Source organism: Notothenia rossii, assembly GCF_949606895.1.
Source record: "Notothenia rossii genome assembly, chromosome: 4".
Classification (NCBI taxonomy): domain Eukaryota; kingdom Metazoa; phylum Chordata; class Actinopteri; order Perciformes; family Nototheniidae; genus Notothenia; species Notothenia rossii.
In genome coordinates, this window is record NC_136902.1 from 24,177,216 (window position 1) to 24,193,660 (window position 16,445).

The following is a 16,445-nucleotide window of genomic DNA, read 5'->3' on the forward strand; positions in this document are numbered from 1 at the left end:
GACGTTTTTATGTAGCAGAACAATAGAAAATAATAGTCACATGAAAAAGAAGCAGCAGCAGAAGAAGCTAAAACTCTGGAAATGATTCATGAAGGTCCCTCACCTGGCCTGCTGCTCATAGTTAGTGATTATAAGTAAACAATTGCACAGAATTGTACTCACTGGGTTATAGTTATTTCCTAACATTGAAAGTATAAATAATAGATAATTCCAATAAATAAAGGTTGCACCTGCCTAAATCACAGATTGTTATGCATCGCCCAGCTAACATGCTAACATGCTAAGTGACCTAAATCAAACAGACCTACAGGTGCAGTTTGGATCTGGCTAACATGCTAACTGCGTAAATGCTAAACCGTGGACCCTCCTGTAACTTGTGTGTTTACTCAGGGAGTTTTACCTTCAGTGAGGGATTGTGAGGCCCTGCCACTGTTAGTGACAGCAGAGCCTCTTTTTAGCTCAACGTGGACTGAGTGGACTGGATTTAAGAAAAAAGGAGCAGAAAAGTTTGATGGAGCAGATTGAGGAGGAGGACTTGGTGCCATTGCCAAATGACGTAGAGACAGGTAAGTACAACAACATACTCTTTTTTCGAGCAGACCTTAATTATTTACCTTTTAAACTGAGCAGCTTTTACCTTTAATGTGTGTGGCTGCAGCTTGGTGGCCTTTTTTTTATTGTTTTAACATCTCTGTTTTATTCTGCTGATTCTATGAACAATGTCATTGTTTTATTTATCTAGCTTTATAATGCCTGTTCCACCCGCTATGAAGGTAGATATATGGTGCAAAATGCGAGAGCGTGTAAAACCTGATGTGAGCACTTGCAGAAAAAAGATCTGGGCTTGTGTGCATACATTTACACTTGTATAAAGTATCCACGTATCTGTGAACCACATTTGAAGTCACAGAAGAAAAAAATAAGTTTTGTAGATTGTAGAAAAAAAATGAATTTAGTGCTGAAATGTTCACTTGCAGATTTTTTTTTTTTTTAATATATTTTCCATTACAACTGCAACTTGGTAAATACAACCTCTCAAATCAGTCATTACAACTTCACAAATCTGCTCTGTGGTAGTATAAATCGACGAATCTGCGGCCTTGACTTTTGCTACAGTTCTTGCAATGAATGTGTCGCAAAAGTAATTTTCACCTGTAGATGTGGGGGGAGGGGGGGTTGGAACGAAGGGGCGGAGCTATCAGAACGACGAGGCTAGGGTCAGTCACACAGTCACAGCCATAGTCACGTCGAACCAGATGACTGCGGTGCTAACGGTCGTGTCTTCATGCTTATATCGGACTATCGCTCTGCGGTTAAAACAGACGGTGCATGAATGCGGTTTTGCGGTAAGGGAAATTTGAGTACTTATTTATGTGTTTATGATTTTAATCAGCTACGTAATGAATGTTAAGGCTTGGGTTAGTAAGCGAGTGGTAGCTACATATGTGCTAATGATGCTAATCGTAGCCTGCAAGTTAAAACCATCGACTATATATAAAGGTTAAAACTAAATAGACAAGTGTTAAGCGTTAAGTGGGATAATACTGTAGAACAAACGGCTTCTGTTTGAGGTTGATCAAATAAGGTCATCCTTGTAACTTAGAGAGATATTTTATTATGTAGGTAGGAACTGTATGCATTGCTAAGGTTAATTTAAATCCGCTATGCTCGAGTATGTAGACAAGCTAATGTCGAAGTAGTGTATGTGAGATCAACCTCACAATAAGGTGTGTATATTTTTATTAATGTCATATTTCAAGATGATTACTTAGATATTACAATATGGTTGGTTGAGCTGGAGTTCATTATTGAGCTTACATGAACTTAACGTCAGTCATATCTGAAGAACGAACCCAAACCTTGTTGTTTTTATTAATTGTATTACCACATTGGTATCAAATAAAAAGTAAGCATTAGTAACACAACTTCCAAAGTTACAGTAAAATAAAAAGGACCCTGACTCGGACAATGCACAATGCAAGATGTTCAACAGAAGAGAATAAGTTATATTGTTTGTACACATGGTACTTTACATATGTTTGTTTAAGGTGTCCAGGGGCCTCATTTATAACGCCTTGTAAACATTGCGTATCAGCGAGGGAAGTACGTATGGCACTTCCTACGCCTGTTTCCCTTTATAAATCACAATCAACTCGAAATGCGGCGCAGCTTTTGCGGGCTTCACGTAACGCCCATATTTTAGTCAAAGAAACGCCCATTCATTCATTCATTTTGACTGAATGCAGGAAGAAGATCGCAGGAAATTACGACAGAACAGCTAAAAAAGACATCTCACACCGCGTCAGATTTAGATTATTTTGGGGAGGTCGAGATACATTATTGTTTGGTGGATGCAGTTTGAACCAGAGTAGCAGCATGGAGGTCGGATCGTCACCAAAATAAATAAATAAGTGGTCCGAAAAAGGTTAATGACAAAAAAAATGCCTCAGGCAGTGTGTTTGTAGCGGAGACAGGACACCCCCCCCCCCCCCCCCCCCCTTGTTGAGAAACTGTAAGAAACGATCGGGGAATCCCTCCGGAGTGGAGTCATGACGACTGGATCTGAATTATTTGTTATTTGTTTGTATTTGGTGGTTTGTTTTCCAGCTGTTGATCAGCAACTATATAGCCTAACCATAATCCACCAGTTAAAGGAAATACAACGAATGTGTTGTGTTATATTAGCTGTACAATTGACCACATAGGTGTTCTTAGTTTCCATACCTCCTGTGTTTTACGAGCGACTTATCAAGTAGGCTATTGGCGAATGGCACAAAACATGATTAAATATGATAGTATATAAAACCATGCTCGTATCTATACAACCTATAGAAAAGCAAAAGGGCGTCAGTTTCAAGTAATTCTGTCCTTCTGTTTACCGCATCATTTATGAGAATACATTTCTTAACAAGAGAACAGGGGTGATCAATAACATTTCCATATTTATTTATTTCTCCAAGTTATGTGTTTGTGTGCACTGAGGAGTCTCAAACAGGCGTTTGTTTAATCATTTTAAGATTGGCTTTAATCAATGTGTGAAAATGCATTCTTCATATATGATAAATGAGAGGAAACATTTTATTTATGGAATTATTTCCACACATTTCTCTCCATTCTTCCTTCTGCCAACGGCGCCGCAGTTTCTCGTCTCTCCCGTTTATGTGCTTAGTGCGTACGCATGGGTTAGAATTTGCGTGGAGGACCGCACATTTTCCTGTCAAGTTAGTATTATATAAATCGCAAACATTGCGTAGAAACTGGTGTACGCCATTTTTTGAGCGTATAGCCCTTTATAAATGAGGCCCCAGGTGATGCAGACAGGCTGGACCAGAGAGTGAGAGACAGAACTGGACTCCTCACAGCAGTGAACTTCAGCACAGGTATAAAGACTATTTTTTCATCCTGCACAAAGAATCAAGAAAGATATTAGTTTAAATAAATGAAGTATTGACTTGAACACACTGCTATACATTCCATTAAACAATACTAAATACTAGATCCCTACACATCAGTTAAGTTGAGTGTTTTTTCCATGCAAAAAGTTACATTTAGATGTTAACAAGCAATATGACTTTGTCAGCTTTCTAATTTAATGTATTGAAGGCAAAGATAGTGAGAACTGCTACTATTTATCTCTCAATATTGTCTGTAAAAAACGTGGTAAAAGTTATTCTTTCAGTGAGACAACAGAGCAAGCTTCTACAGTTGCACTACGTTTTGATAACAGTTAAATATTATTTTGATAATAAAATATATTTCAATGTTGATGAATTTCATACTGTTCATTCATAATCTGATTGTCTTTCTAGGTCACTGTTGGAAAAAAACATTCAAATGACAAAATAATTATATCTACAGCCCCTAAAAACACAAACACACCGCTTTCATAAATAACACACTTGTTCTGCAATAATATGTTTTATGTTTCCTGTCATTTTTGTTAGGAAAGGACATGCCTGAAAGACACGACTCAACATTTTCACCTTCTCTGAGGGTCAAGAAGAACATCCAAGAGGAACATTAAAAGCTGATGTTATGAGATTTTAAGACCAGTACAGGACATTCACTAAGAAACTACACTTTTATTGTGAAAACACAGTTAGCTGATCGAATGCACCTATTTCTACATCTACACTCCATCAGCTGATTATTTATATTTGTCTCACTTTATGAGCTTCACAACACCTTTGCCCTGTACCGCAGAGTTTGCAAAGTCACAAATAAATGGGGCCAATATTCAGTCAGATGTGAATGTGTAATCTAACATTTAGAGAAAAAATAATGGACGAAAGGAGTGCAAATACAAATACAATTTATTGAAATGTGAACCAAAAGTTAATCAAACATGTTTTAAATAAAAAGTACATATGGAAAGAAGGTGTAAACCTATTAAATGTATAAGTAAACACATTTAGTCAAATAAAGTGACAGACTAGGCCTGCGCAGTTGGTATCAGCTATGCCCAGCATGGGCTCCTCCATCAGGCCTGGTCCTCCTCGCTGATGAAAGACCCTCAGTCCTCTCCAAACCAACAGACAGGATGTCCATCACACGGAGGTTTCTCCCTGAAGTCTCTGCAGCTCTCTGGACACCACGCTGTCTCAATCCATCCACACTGAATATGAAAGGGGATAAATGAAAATAATAAATGCTTTAGACAATAAGAAATATAAAAGTGAACCGTTGAGTTGCTCAGTTTTTTTAGATTGTCAATACTATTACTGTATAACTAATATCCCAGGTTAAGAGGCACTTTCAAATAAGGTATTTAAGTACATTTTGTCTTTTGAATTGTTTGTCTAAAGTCAAGGATCTAGAACTGGTACTTAGTTGTAATGATACAGTCTGGTTATTATGCTTTTTGGAGGAGGCCTCATAGTTAAAAGCACTAACTAGCTACCATCACATGTACCTTAGCTTGACTTAAATGTATTACACGTAGAATTAAGTGATGGCAAAAATATAAATAACTAATGTCATGCAAACATATTCATATTTGCTTGATTCCAGTGTTGAATTTAGCACAATTGCATACACACGTTAAGGGATTTTAAGATTCTGAAGTCTTCGTTCTAAATAGAAAATAGCATGGATAATTTACAAAGGCTTTAAAAACAGCAGGAGCCCAAGACAATTATAAAACTTGTCATTATTTCAGTACAGTTCAAATGGTTTTATTTTCATAAACGGTTATTAACCGTTAGTGCCAAAGCAGTAGGCTATAATATATGAATTACTTCTGTATAGGCTACAACCACTACTTGTTTAGCTAGCATAAACTCAACAAAGCTAGCGTTAGCTGGCTAACTGACGTCCTTTTGCCGCTAAACTGCACGATATAAAACGGTGGTCTTCATTGCGGATTTAATCCTCAATCACAATAATAATATTCAAAGTAATACTGGGGAAGTAATGGGCAAAACTTACCGTTGATTGACACGCCATGTCAGCGGACTGGTAGCGACATGGTCCGTTAGCCCCGCAGTCATCTGGTTCGACCTGACCAGGGGTCCTTCTCAGGTCGATTATTTTCATTTCCTCGCTCCTCGGTCCTCGGTATCACCGGAACTTGATTTGACTGCGCCATCTTGAGTACCGTCCCATGGCGCTTATTTCTGCCGGAGGACCGACGATCGAGGAGCGAGGAGCGATAATGGAGGAGCGATAACCGAGAAATCCCCAGACCATCCTCTGATGAAAACCACAGATACTCGCTCCGCCCCCTTACTGTGTATCGCTCACTGATTGGACAATGCAGGGCATGCACTGATCTGATGCTTCTTGACATGAGAGCAGTACCCCAGCGGAGTGAAGAAAATACATGAAACTCACGAGGGTCATTCCTCAGTCTATACTCTGTTTTGTTTCAATTAATGTATCATTTAGTTACAAATATGTGATATGTCTGAACAACAAAGTTGTCAAAAAATGTTTTATTCATTTATTGGAAACATTTTCATGATCGCTTTTTTGCGTTTATACATTTTAAGAATGGCGTTTATCTTTTTTGAGAATCAGTTCTTATTTTATTTAATGTATTTGGGTCTACAACAGATGATACAAATGTTTGTTTCAGTAAATGTGTACTAACAGAGGCGGGGGTGTTTGTGAAAATAACGGGAACAGAGCTGCTGTCAGACGAACAGCTGTGCGGCGTCATCACAAACGGACGTCGCTTCACGTGACGCTCCGGAAGAAAGGACGTCCCATTGCTATTAAAACTAATTTCCCTGCTTCTCGTGGTTTCCTTGCGTCCCTCCATGCTTCCCTGGTGGGAGGGACTAAACGCAGGGAAATGACCTATGGAAGTGACGCAAGTGAGGGACGCAAGGATTCCATTTAATCGACCTGAGAAGGACCCTATCGGTACGTCTACACTACAGGCATCAAAAAATGCTTTCAACGTTTCGCCCATTCACTTGAATGGGGTGACGTAGAAGATTTTTAATCTTCGCCGAACTGCATTGTGGGGAGCATGGCATGGCTTTGCGAGCATCACGAGCATCTATCGGCATCAAAAGTTGAACAATGTTCAACTTTTGAGGCTCGATGCTTGGCATCAGCCAATCAAATCCCGTTTATGCAAATCCCGCCAGTGCAAGCGCAGCCAATCAAACCGCGTGCAAGCTGGGAGAGCCAGACCGCAGTTCATTTCCTCATATTCCAAACGAGATATTACGGTAGCAAATCACCCGGTTCTTTACGACCGGAACTATTTACCGGGATACAAACCGGAGGAACCAGGCATGGAGGGAGGTGGCAGAGACAGTGGGTGAAACTGATAGTTTTTTCGCCTGTTTGGAGAGTTTATATCCAGTTTACTTCGTTTTAACATTGCTATTGCTTTGTATGTCGGGGGTGGGAGATTCATGTGATTGGTTGCTCGCAAAAAATCGCCAAGCTTCAGACACGCCCAGCTTCAAGATTTGTTCATGCCTGTAGTGTAGACGGGCCGATACGGCTGTGTGTGGCCGTTTCTTAATCTCGAGGATTCTGGCTTCCAAGGCAATATTTCAAGGATGCTACGTCATCGAGTGCCGCCGAAGGACTGTTCCAATCTCCAGCATACTTAATTCCACCGAGGCCGCGTCCTTGGTTTGGGGGACATTTCGAGGCTGCACATGGGTAGACTTCGCGTCCTTAAAATCCCCACAATGTTTTGCGCACGGACCAATTTCAAAAACCCTTGCGGAGAATTGCTGAACCGACGCAGCACAGATTTAAATGTAAGTATGTAGTGGCGTAGAACATGTGTTGGTAAATATGTTACTTTGTTACATTTGTTTATTATCATCAAAAATGTGTCCCGTGAAAGTAAAGCAAGTTCATAATTAGATAGACATCGTGAGGTATTTATTTTCGGCACAGTTTATGTTGAAACCGTTAGAGAGAGTGGCACACTTGTTAGCCTGTTCCATTCTTCTTCGTTTTCCCAAGCCGTGGCTTGGAATCATACTTGCTTCGTTTCTGAAGGAAGTGACTTGGAAGCACGCGACTACCAAGCCAGCATCCTCGCGATTGAGAAACACCACGTGACTGACCCGAGCCTCGTCATTCTGATAGCTCCGCCCCTTCGCTCCAACCCCCCTCCCTCCCCCCACATCTACAGGTGAAAATTACTTTTGCGACCCATTCATCGCAAGAAGTGTAGCAAAAGTCAAGGCCTCAGATTCGTCGATTTATACTGCCACAGAGCAGATTTGTGAAGTTGTAATGACCGATTTGAGAAGTTATATTAAGTTGCAGTTGTAATGGAAAATATATTTAAAAATATATATTTTTCTGCAAGTGAACATTTCATCACTAAGTTCATTTTTTTTCTACAAGCTACAAAACTTTTTTTTTTCTTCTGTGACTTCAAATTTGGTTCACAGATACGTGGATATTTTATACAAGTGTAAATGTATGCACACAAGCTCAGATATTTTTTTTCTGCAATTGCTCACATTAGGTTTTACACGCTCTGGCATTTTGCTCTACCATATCTACCTTCATAAGTGCTGTCCTAGTCCTATTTGTGTTCTTCTTTTCTGTTTGGTTGTGTTGCCCTATTGATCCACATGTTTGTAGAAGATGAACATATTGTTGGTTTGGACATATGGTGTAGTGCCTGTATAATTGACTAGTCAATGCACTTTCTTTGTAGCCGAAATGTGTATGGAAGGCTATAACATCATCGTCATCCTATATTTGTGTTTCTTAATCCATAATGGGTATAATAACAATTGTTCAACAAGGCCCAGTACCATCTCTTACCTCTGGGTGGGAGTCTCCACTTGAAGATATCTTTAGCCTTACCCTGTTTTTAATCTTCCACCAATCTGTGCATTATTGCTAAAGTCAAGTCAGTTTTATATTGAAACATTATTATAGTTGGACAGAAATCACCTCCTAATAATAAATACGGTTCAGTATCGGTGTGATTTTATGCATCTTGTGTTTGAGTCACAAAGATAACATCTGATAAAATCCCATATTTTGGGTCAATATCTGCTTATTTCTGTGAGATATATTCAGTGTCTCTCAGATGTTGCGATGTAGTGTTACTATGTAAATGTATTTTGTCTGGCTTTGATTTGATTGACAGGTATCCCCCAAACCTTACAGCAGGGGGTTATTATAAAGGGTGCAGTGAGTCATTTTGGCCCCAGGAGTGGAGAGGCCATGCAATTTACATGTACAATCGCTTTGCTTATAGAAGGCTCAATAGCCAATGGGATTGTAGGTGTGAGCTTTTTAAGATCAAATATTTGTTGATATTATTATTATTATTATTATCTATTTTACCAGATATCTGACACATGCAAGTGCCTGTCAATGTTTAGATATACATGTTTAACAGGTTATAGTATAGGCCGAGTAGTATAGCATTGTTATAATTTGGTGTATGTATATAATGTATATATACACACAAACATTTGACTCTTCTCAGCACACCACACCTATGAATCACCTTGTATGTGCTAGCTCCCCTCCATTTCATTTCCCCATTTTTTTATTTTTTTTGCTCTTGTCCTTGGGAATTCAATCATGGAATAATGTTGCTCAAAACCTTTCCTCTATGTATTCATGCAACAAGGCTTGGCTAGTGAGTGTTATTGTATGTCCTTGAAATGATGTAGATGCTATCAGTTTCACTACTGGCTGTGAATGCTGAACATGCGAATGAGCCAGAGTAAAAAGATGGTTCTGTATTACTGTACCTGAAGGTTGGAGCAGTTATATCGTGAGGAGTACAGTTTTGGGAAATCGATTCATTTTTAGGGCCTCCTTGTGCTTTTTCTATTGTCGGCAAAGACAGGATCGTAGATAGAAGGTGAAAATGAACAATAGCTATTTGATATGCTTGCATAACGGAACCAAGAAAACTGAAAATCTGGCTGACAAGATTTAAAATTGAGACGTGTCAGCAAGTACTAATAGTTGACAGCAGTTTTATTCAGCAAAATTCAATATCTATCTCATGCGTGACGTCTTTGGATCCAACAGCAAAAATGAAAGTATATTATTATTTTGAGGATATTGGAAAAATGGCTATACATATATTTTAAAGCCCTCAAATACATGTAACATTGATTTCATAGATGGATATAGGGGTTTGTAAATATATTTTGCAGGTTTCTTCTGCATGTTAGAACAGAAATAGTTCGGGCCAAAGTCATATGACAAACATGATGAATGGGAATAATTCTCCACCCCATGCTCATATTGTTTCCAGACTGACCCAAAACAAGTCACAACGCCACCCCTTGACCTCAAGGCCCCTCCCCCCTTGGCTACTATAGTCAATCATGTATTACATTGTGCATTAACCTGCCATTGACCTCTGTATGCTAAACCCAATTGCCATATTATCTCCACCGTAATGTTCTTCTCTTAGTTATCTTCCTAGGACTGAATCTGATTTTGTGTCCCACTTTACCCTGAGGCATAAAAAGGGTCTCAAATGAATGCTTGGCTGTATGGATGGTTGTGAGGTTAGGGGGGTTGTCTCATCTAAATCACCAGAATTGGGATCTAAGGTAGAAGCTGCATCAGTAAAGAAGGGAGGGGGAATTTCTTCCGTGGCTAGAATTGAGAGTTACAGATATGGGTTTAAAACAGAGTTCTTATATTTTACCATTAGATAGGGTAAAATAGCTCCTTTTGAAAAGTGCCATCTGACACCTGACACTTTAAATGTCTCTAATTTTCACTTACTGCCTTGTGCAATTATTACGTTTTTATGACTACCAACTCGCTTGACCGATGCTCCCACAAATGGGTCCACTTATCTCGCTCATACAGAGAATAATTATAATCCCATGATAATGTTTTGAAGTCCAAATAATGCTAATGCCTCTAATGATGAAGCATGCCCAGAAATCTCTCCCCGTCATCCCATTGTCTCCCGTGGTGGAGGAGACGGCCCCCCGCTGCCCCATGGGAAATCTGTAATGTATTCAGCAAGGCCTTGGGAGTAAAATGAAAACAAATGTGGTGTAATAAAGGAGAGAAGATGAAGCGATTCTGTGATGATGCTCTCCACCAGCCTTATAAATCAAAATAAAAGTAGAGCAGGTCATATGTGCCCCCGCCCTCACTGAATACACATATACATATATATATTTATATACATGCACACACACACCTACATCTACGTGTAGAAATATTAGATGTATGCGGATACATGTTTAGAGAAGGCCTGTATACCATTTATTTGAACCAAATATAATTTGTTTTTCCCCTCAAACCGATTATTTCGTGTTGCTGTCAGTCATTTAGCTTTTTGTGTATTTGAATGCACAGCAGCAATTTCTTTACATTATATAACTGCAAAAGATTTGTTTATTCTTAAACATGTGCAATCAAAATTCAGCCCAGCAATGATCATATTTATAATTGATACCTTTGACTTTAACTTCATTCAAACTAGTATCCTGTATTTGCACATTTTTCTGCCATTTATACCTTCTAAAATCTTATAAAGCAATGTCTAACTGTGACGTATCCTAAATGTTGCATGCGTCTATGATTTGTAACCAGGTCAAACACAAAGTGCTTTTTGTAAGAGTGTATTTTCCTGTTTTTTATTTGAACACTTTTAGTTGCCTGAAGAGGTAAAATAACCTAGTAATTCAAAAGCAAAGCAAAGCAAAGATTAAAAGAACATCTGAGACTAAATAAAATAGATTTCTTTTTGCATTTTTACGTTTTCCCCCAGCTTTCCTACTTTTCTTAATCATCTCATGACCTCTTAAATTGATCGAGCCGGCCACTTTTGCAGGTGTCTAGCCCCAGCTTGGAAACCACCATTACTGTAATTAACAGGATTTAAGCTGAAGGCCGTGGTAGTACTGCTGTCAACCTGTAGGAGCTGCTGTGGTGTCGGTGTACTTTCTGCATGAACCCAATGGTCCACCAGAGAGGCTGTGGGCCTGCTGATGGTACAGTATAGTCATTATTCAGAAAATCCCCAAAAATTAAAAGTGGGAAAAAAATCTTACAGACAGCTGGTTATCTTGGCCCAGATTTAAGGCAGGCGACTAAACAATCTAAGATTTATTGACAGTGGAATTGGGGTTGATTTGAAAATTGTCCCCCTCATACACCCGTGGGGTGTAGGGTTTTAAGTTCAACAAAGAGAGGTGAGGTTTGTTTTCTTTAGGATACTTCTGCATTGTGAAATACATATTGTTCAGTCATACTTTGAAGACGGATTTGAGACTTTCTCCGACAAGGTGGCTGCTTATTACACAGATAAAGAATAGTAAACAGAGAGTACAATACATAATTGATGCCTAATAAGTTGAGGGAGAGCGCAGCAGGGCTCCTCTTCTTTATTTTTTTGGGCCAAGAATAGAGAAAGCCTCCCGAGTTGTTTATTTCCTCCCTTCGTTCTTTCTTTTCATGTCCTTCTCATTTTACGAGCCATGAGTCAACACAGCACACGTAAATGATATTTTGACACAGAGAGCCATGAATAATGCATTTGAATTTACTTTTATGCCGGAGTTAGACCCTTCTCAGCACCCTTTCGCTCCCTCCCAATCTCTTCTTTTTCTCCCCTCAGTTCCCCCCTTTACTCCCCACCTCACAGGCCCTACCCCCCATTCTACTACCCTACCCTCCTCCTCTTCTTCCTCTCTCTTCACTATTCATCCTCATCAGTGCTCAATTTCATTTCTCCTCTCCTGGCCCCTCCCTCCCTCCTTTCCTCCTCCTCCTCCTCCTCCTCCTCCTCCTCCTCCTCCTCCTCCTCCTCCTCTTCCATCAGACAGTGGAGAACTGAAGAGCTACTCTAGCAGTGTTTATTATCCATGTCTTGCTCAGGTGGCTGCTCACTGACACATTTTTATAATAAGGAGATAGGAATTGGGACACAGGCGAGATATTTTTCTGCAGAAGTTGAGAGCAATGATTGACTATTGATTTACCACGACACAATAGTATAGAATCGCATAGATACAGTAAATAGGAATAAATGCTGATTTAAACTTGATTTAAAAAACAATATGTTGAGTGACGTTTCATTTTTAAGTAATCTACCTCATTTTTACATAATGTCGCTTTACACCCCCTAATGAAGCCCTCTAAGGTCAGCGAAGCCCTGATGAAGCCAAGGGAACACATTGATTCACTGCCTAAATTAATCATCAATAACTTGATCTCTTCCAATAAAGTCATCAGCAGCCAGCACACTGCATGATCAGCAGCAATCCTTCTCCCCTGCCATGTAGATGATGTTTGGCCCCGGGCCCACAAACCACAAGCCAGCCAGACCCAGCTGTGTTTCAAAAGTAAATCAAAAACATTTATTCTGCTGCTAAATAGCTCAATGACAAACTGAGGGAGCAGGGATGAAGTTCAGGGCTCCATCTCATCATCACGTCCGTCATCATGTTCATGCTGTTTACGATCCTCCACCTTCACATCATCATCATCATCATCATCATCATCATCATCATCATCATCATCATCATCATCATCATCATCATCATCATCATCATCATCATCATCATCAGTATCTTTAAGGGTGTGTTGTCCAAGAATTCCTCCTTTAGTTGTTTCCATAAGGTCCCATAAGGAAATAGTTTGATATTATTATTTTAATTTTATTATTTTGGAGGTTTCCATGGCTGGAAATATTGTACCAGTATTGACCTGCTATCATCTGTTGTTATATTTGTTTTTTTCCGCACAGTGGATGATTTTTTTGTATTTGTTCTCTATTCAGTAATAAGGTTTTTAAATGTTCCGTAGACCAGTGGTTCCCAACCAATTACATATAATTGTAAAGCAATACATGATTGTCACTAAAAGCCTTTTCTCTACATTACAATACAATATACAAAATCATTGATTAATTAATTTGAATAAAAATTCAAGTTAGTAGCTATTAAAGACATAAAAAGACAGAAATGTATAATTCTTTCTTTAATACAAATGTTTCTTCTGTCCGTAAAGTGTCCAAACCGGGCTTTTCTGGATAAGCGTATTTTTAAAACACAGTCATTGTCCATGCCGGTTTCAGTTGGATTATTTGTCACAGTTGCTCCGATCAGATCGGTCTCCTCCATTTTGAAGATTATTTACGACTTTTGAATCCACATAAACACATCGGCAAAATCCGGCTTACTTTGAGCATGTGTTGTAAACAGTTTAATCCCTTTGTGAATTGTGTCCACTTCCGCCGTCCTTTAATTTCTTCATACAGCGGGAATCCAAATGAATTAATCCAGAGCCCAATAACCTTCATACTACCTAGCCTTAATACTTCACATTCATCTACTTTGTGACAGTAGTTGTAGCATTCCAACAGGAGTCATTTGTGGGGGCTCTTGGGAAAAAAGGTTGGGAACCCCTGCCGTAGACAATACTTTCTCAATATATCCTGAAAAAAAGAAGACTCATATTACTGTATACACTACATCGGAATCTATCACAAAAATCTCAGCAGGGCCTCCAACAAAAAGAGAAATAGTTTAGTTCAATTATTATTATTTTTTTCCGGGAGTTCTTGACACTCAACAATTTTGTCATTACCCCACTGACCTTATTTAATTATTTGAATCACTATATGTTGTCCCTTTTTGTAATTTGATGTGTTAATCCACACATTCTGCTTTCGCTTTTATTGTTCTGTAAGCCCTACTCTCTCTTTGGCCAGGATTCATATCTCGGAGAACATCCAGACAAAATAAAGGTTGCATTTAAATGACAGAAAATGCATCAGTGACACAACATCAACGCCTACAGCTAGAAAATGCTCCTCTAAGCTACTTCAGATCAAATCTTATCATGCACGAGCCTGTGGCTGAATGTATATCGATGTGGAAGTCTTTGACATTAAAAAGTTTGGGAACCCTTGATCCAGACCATAATCCAGATGGTGATAGCACTCGCTTGCTGCGGCCTGTAATCTACTTACTTTACACTTGTGAGGAATACAGTCCTCATCCCTCTGGTGTGAAATCCCTCTGGTGAGGAGTGGCTTCCAAAGGAAGTAGGGATGAATAATCTGCATCATCCTCCTTGTCCACAGAGTGGTTCTTCATTCATAATTTACAACCCCACCATTACATTTGATGAAAGCCACTGACCTGAAAATACAGAGCGAATGAGCTCCTTCAAGAATGGCGTTAACTTGTCCGCCCAGCAAACATCACTAGATCAGTCCAATGACAACTCTGGGATCTGATGTCAGTTCTGTGTGTCCACGTGGGAATAGGACACTGATTGGGTTTCCACCAGATATCTTATATTAATATAAAGCGATGTAGCATTGCCTAAAGAATAATGCACGTTTATAGTTGGTAGTAAAGTGATCTGTGGAGTGTAATTGGATGTTTCACGGCAAGATGCACAATTATTAAACTCCTGAGATCTGATCAAATGTTTAACTAACCAAGCAAATTTTAGACTAAAGACCACATGCAGTGATGATTTATAGATGAGAGGACATCAAAGAGTGCTTTCCATTCAAAGGGTGTTTTTATACTCGTTCATGCTTCATATACAGTACAGTATACACTGGGCCATGCAGTACTCCAGAGTCAAATGTATTAAATGCATCTCTCAGAGGCTTTTTCCCATGCTATGACCCAGAAACTTGCTTTTTCCCACTGGTATTTGAAAAGTGCAAAGATGCACAGTACGTGGTTATATTTATTTAAGTTGTTTGTATGTTTGTGTGTAATTGTGTGTGCCGTTGTCTGTGTGTGTTTGTGAAACAGAGCACACATTTAAGGTACGTTTTCTTGTGGCCATACATTTTCCTGAGCTCAAAGCTCTTTTAGTAGGCGTCCCTTTGTTCTTCTGATTGGATTGTAACGAACAATGGAAAAAGCTTAGCCTACAATAACAACTAAACAGTAAATTAGTGTGTCATCCTTTTCCCACAATGAACTGCCCTGAACTGAAGACTATTTAGTATAGTTATTTAATACAGTTTTGAATAATATTCTTTTAGCTGGGGTCTGCTAAAATAATGTTGTATAAGTAGGTTCTCAGCCAACAACTTTGATGCTCTCAATTTCTTTCTTTCTTGTAAAACATGACCACTCTTCACATGAAATATATAGGCTGTTTAATCGCAGATAAATGCATTAGTCACCGTGTTGCCCCGAGGCAAGGCCTGTGTTCACAGCGCATCATTTGCTGTGATATCTAAAGCTACCATATCCCTTCAAGCTACTTTCACCAAGTGTATTTCTTGTTGCAGTTAAGTGCATATTCAATAGACTTTCTAGTTTCTCCTACAAAGTTATTCATATCAAGGTTTTTAGAGATAAGCCCGTCTCTGAGCACAGTCTAAGAACTTCCAACCCCACCCTCCAAGAAAAAGAAAAAACGCTCCAACCTTGTCAACACTGTGCCCAAACCCATCCTGTATCGACATTAAAGATCAGTTTATATTGAGAACCTCAATGTTACTTCAACGCAGCACATGAGTCACCTGGGATTATGAGTCATATTCTACCTCAATACAGCAAGAGTCCCAGCTTCACCGCACACCTACAGACAGAAAACTTTTCTCAGACTGAAGTTACCACCTCAGCAAGCCTGCGACTATCGACTTTACTAAAAGTGGGACAATGGCTTTTGACTAGAATAAGTTCAGACTGACTTTAGAGGATGAATAGTCTCCACAGCCGAGAGGAAATAGGGTTTGATAGGAAGCCATTGACCTTTCAAACTTTTCATTGCTTTTCAAATGTTGTTTAGTATTTCTTTTTGTACTGCATTTAAAGTAGGTACATAGAATGACTGAATAGCCCGAATGAAATAGTTCTTATAAGCCTTATATGATATATTATAGTATATTAATTACATTTTCAATTGTTGCATGCAGCATCCAAAACACTCAAACATGCAGGGAACAAAGAATCTCAGCTTAATTAAGTAAACTTTATCTAAAGTTGCAAGCTCTCTTTGAAATGAATTCATCCACGCCATTATAGGAA

General features: G+C 39.1%; 1 protein-coding gene and 1 long non-coding RNA gene across 4 annotated transcripts in view; one reads left to right on the top strand and one right to left on the bottom strand.

The window, feature by feature from the left end:
- Nucleotides 1-543: 543 nt before the first annotated feature.
- The window catches only part of LOC307038179 (TOX high mobility group box family member 2-like), a 108,828-nt gene continuing 92,926 nt past the window's right edge, over nucleotides 544-16,445 (top strand). The window contains exon 1 of one of the 3 annotated variants that reach the window (XM_079679501.1): nucleotides 544-566. Coding sequence is in view for 2 of the 3 variants with exons in the window: in XM_079679497.1 (XP_079535623.1) it covers nucleotides 1,257-1,346 (90 nt within the window). In the remaining variant the exon portion in view is untranslated. Of the gene's footprint in view, nucleotides 567-1,231; nucleotides 1,347-16,445 lie in introns of those variants that run through there. The other 2 variants (XM_079679497.1, XM_079679499.1) reach the window with 2 other exon arrangements.
- Nucleotides 3,409-5,677, bottom strand: LOC307038180. The gene is made up of 2 exons (XR_013807914.1): nucleotides 5,428-5,677; nucleotides 3,409-4,615 (listed from the first exon to the last, which is right to left on the bottom strand). It is a non-coding gene; the product is annotated as an uncharacterized lncRNA (long non-coding RNA).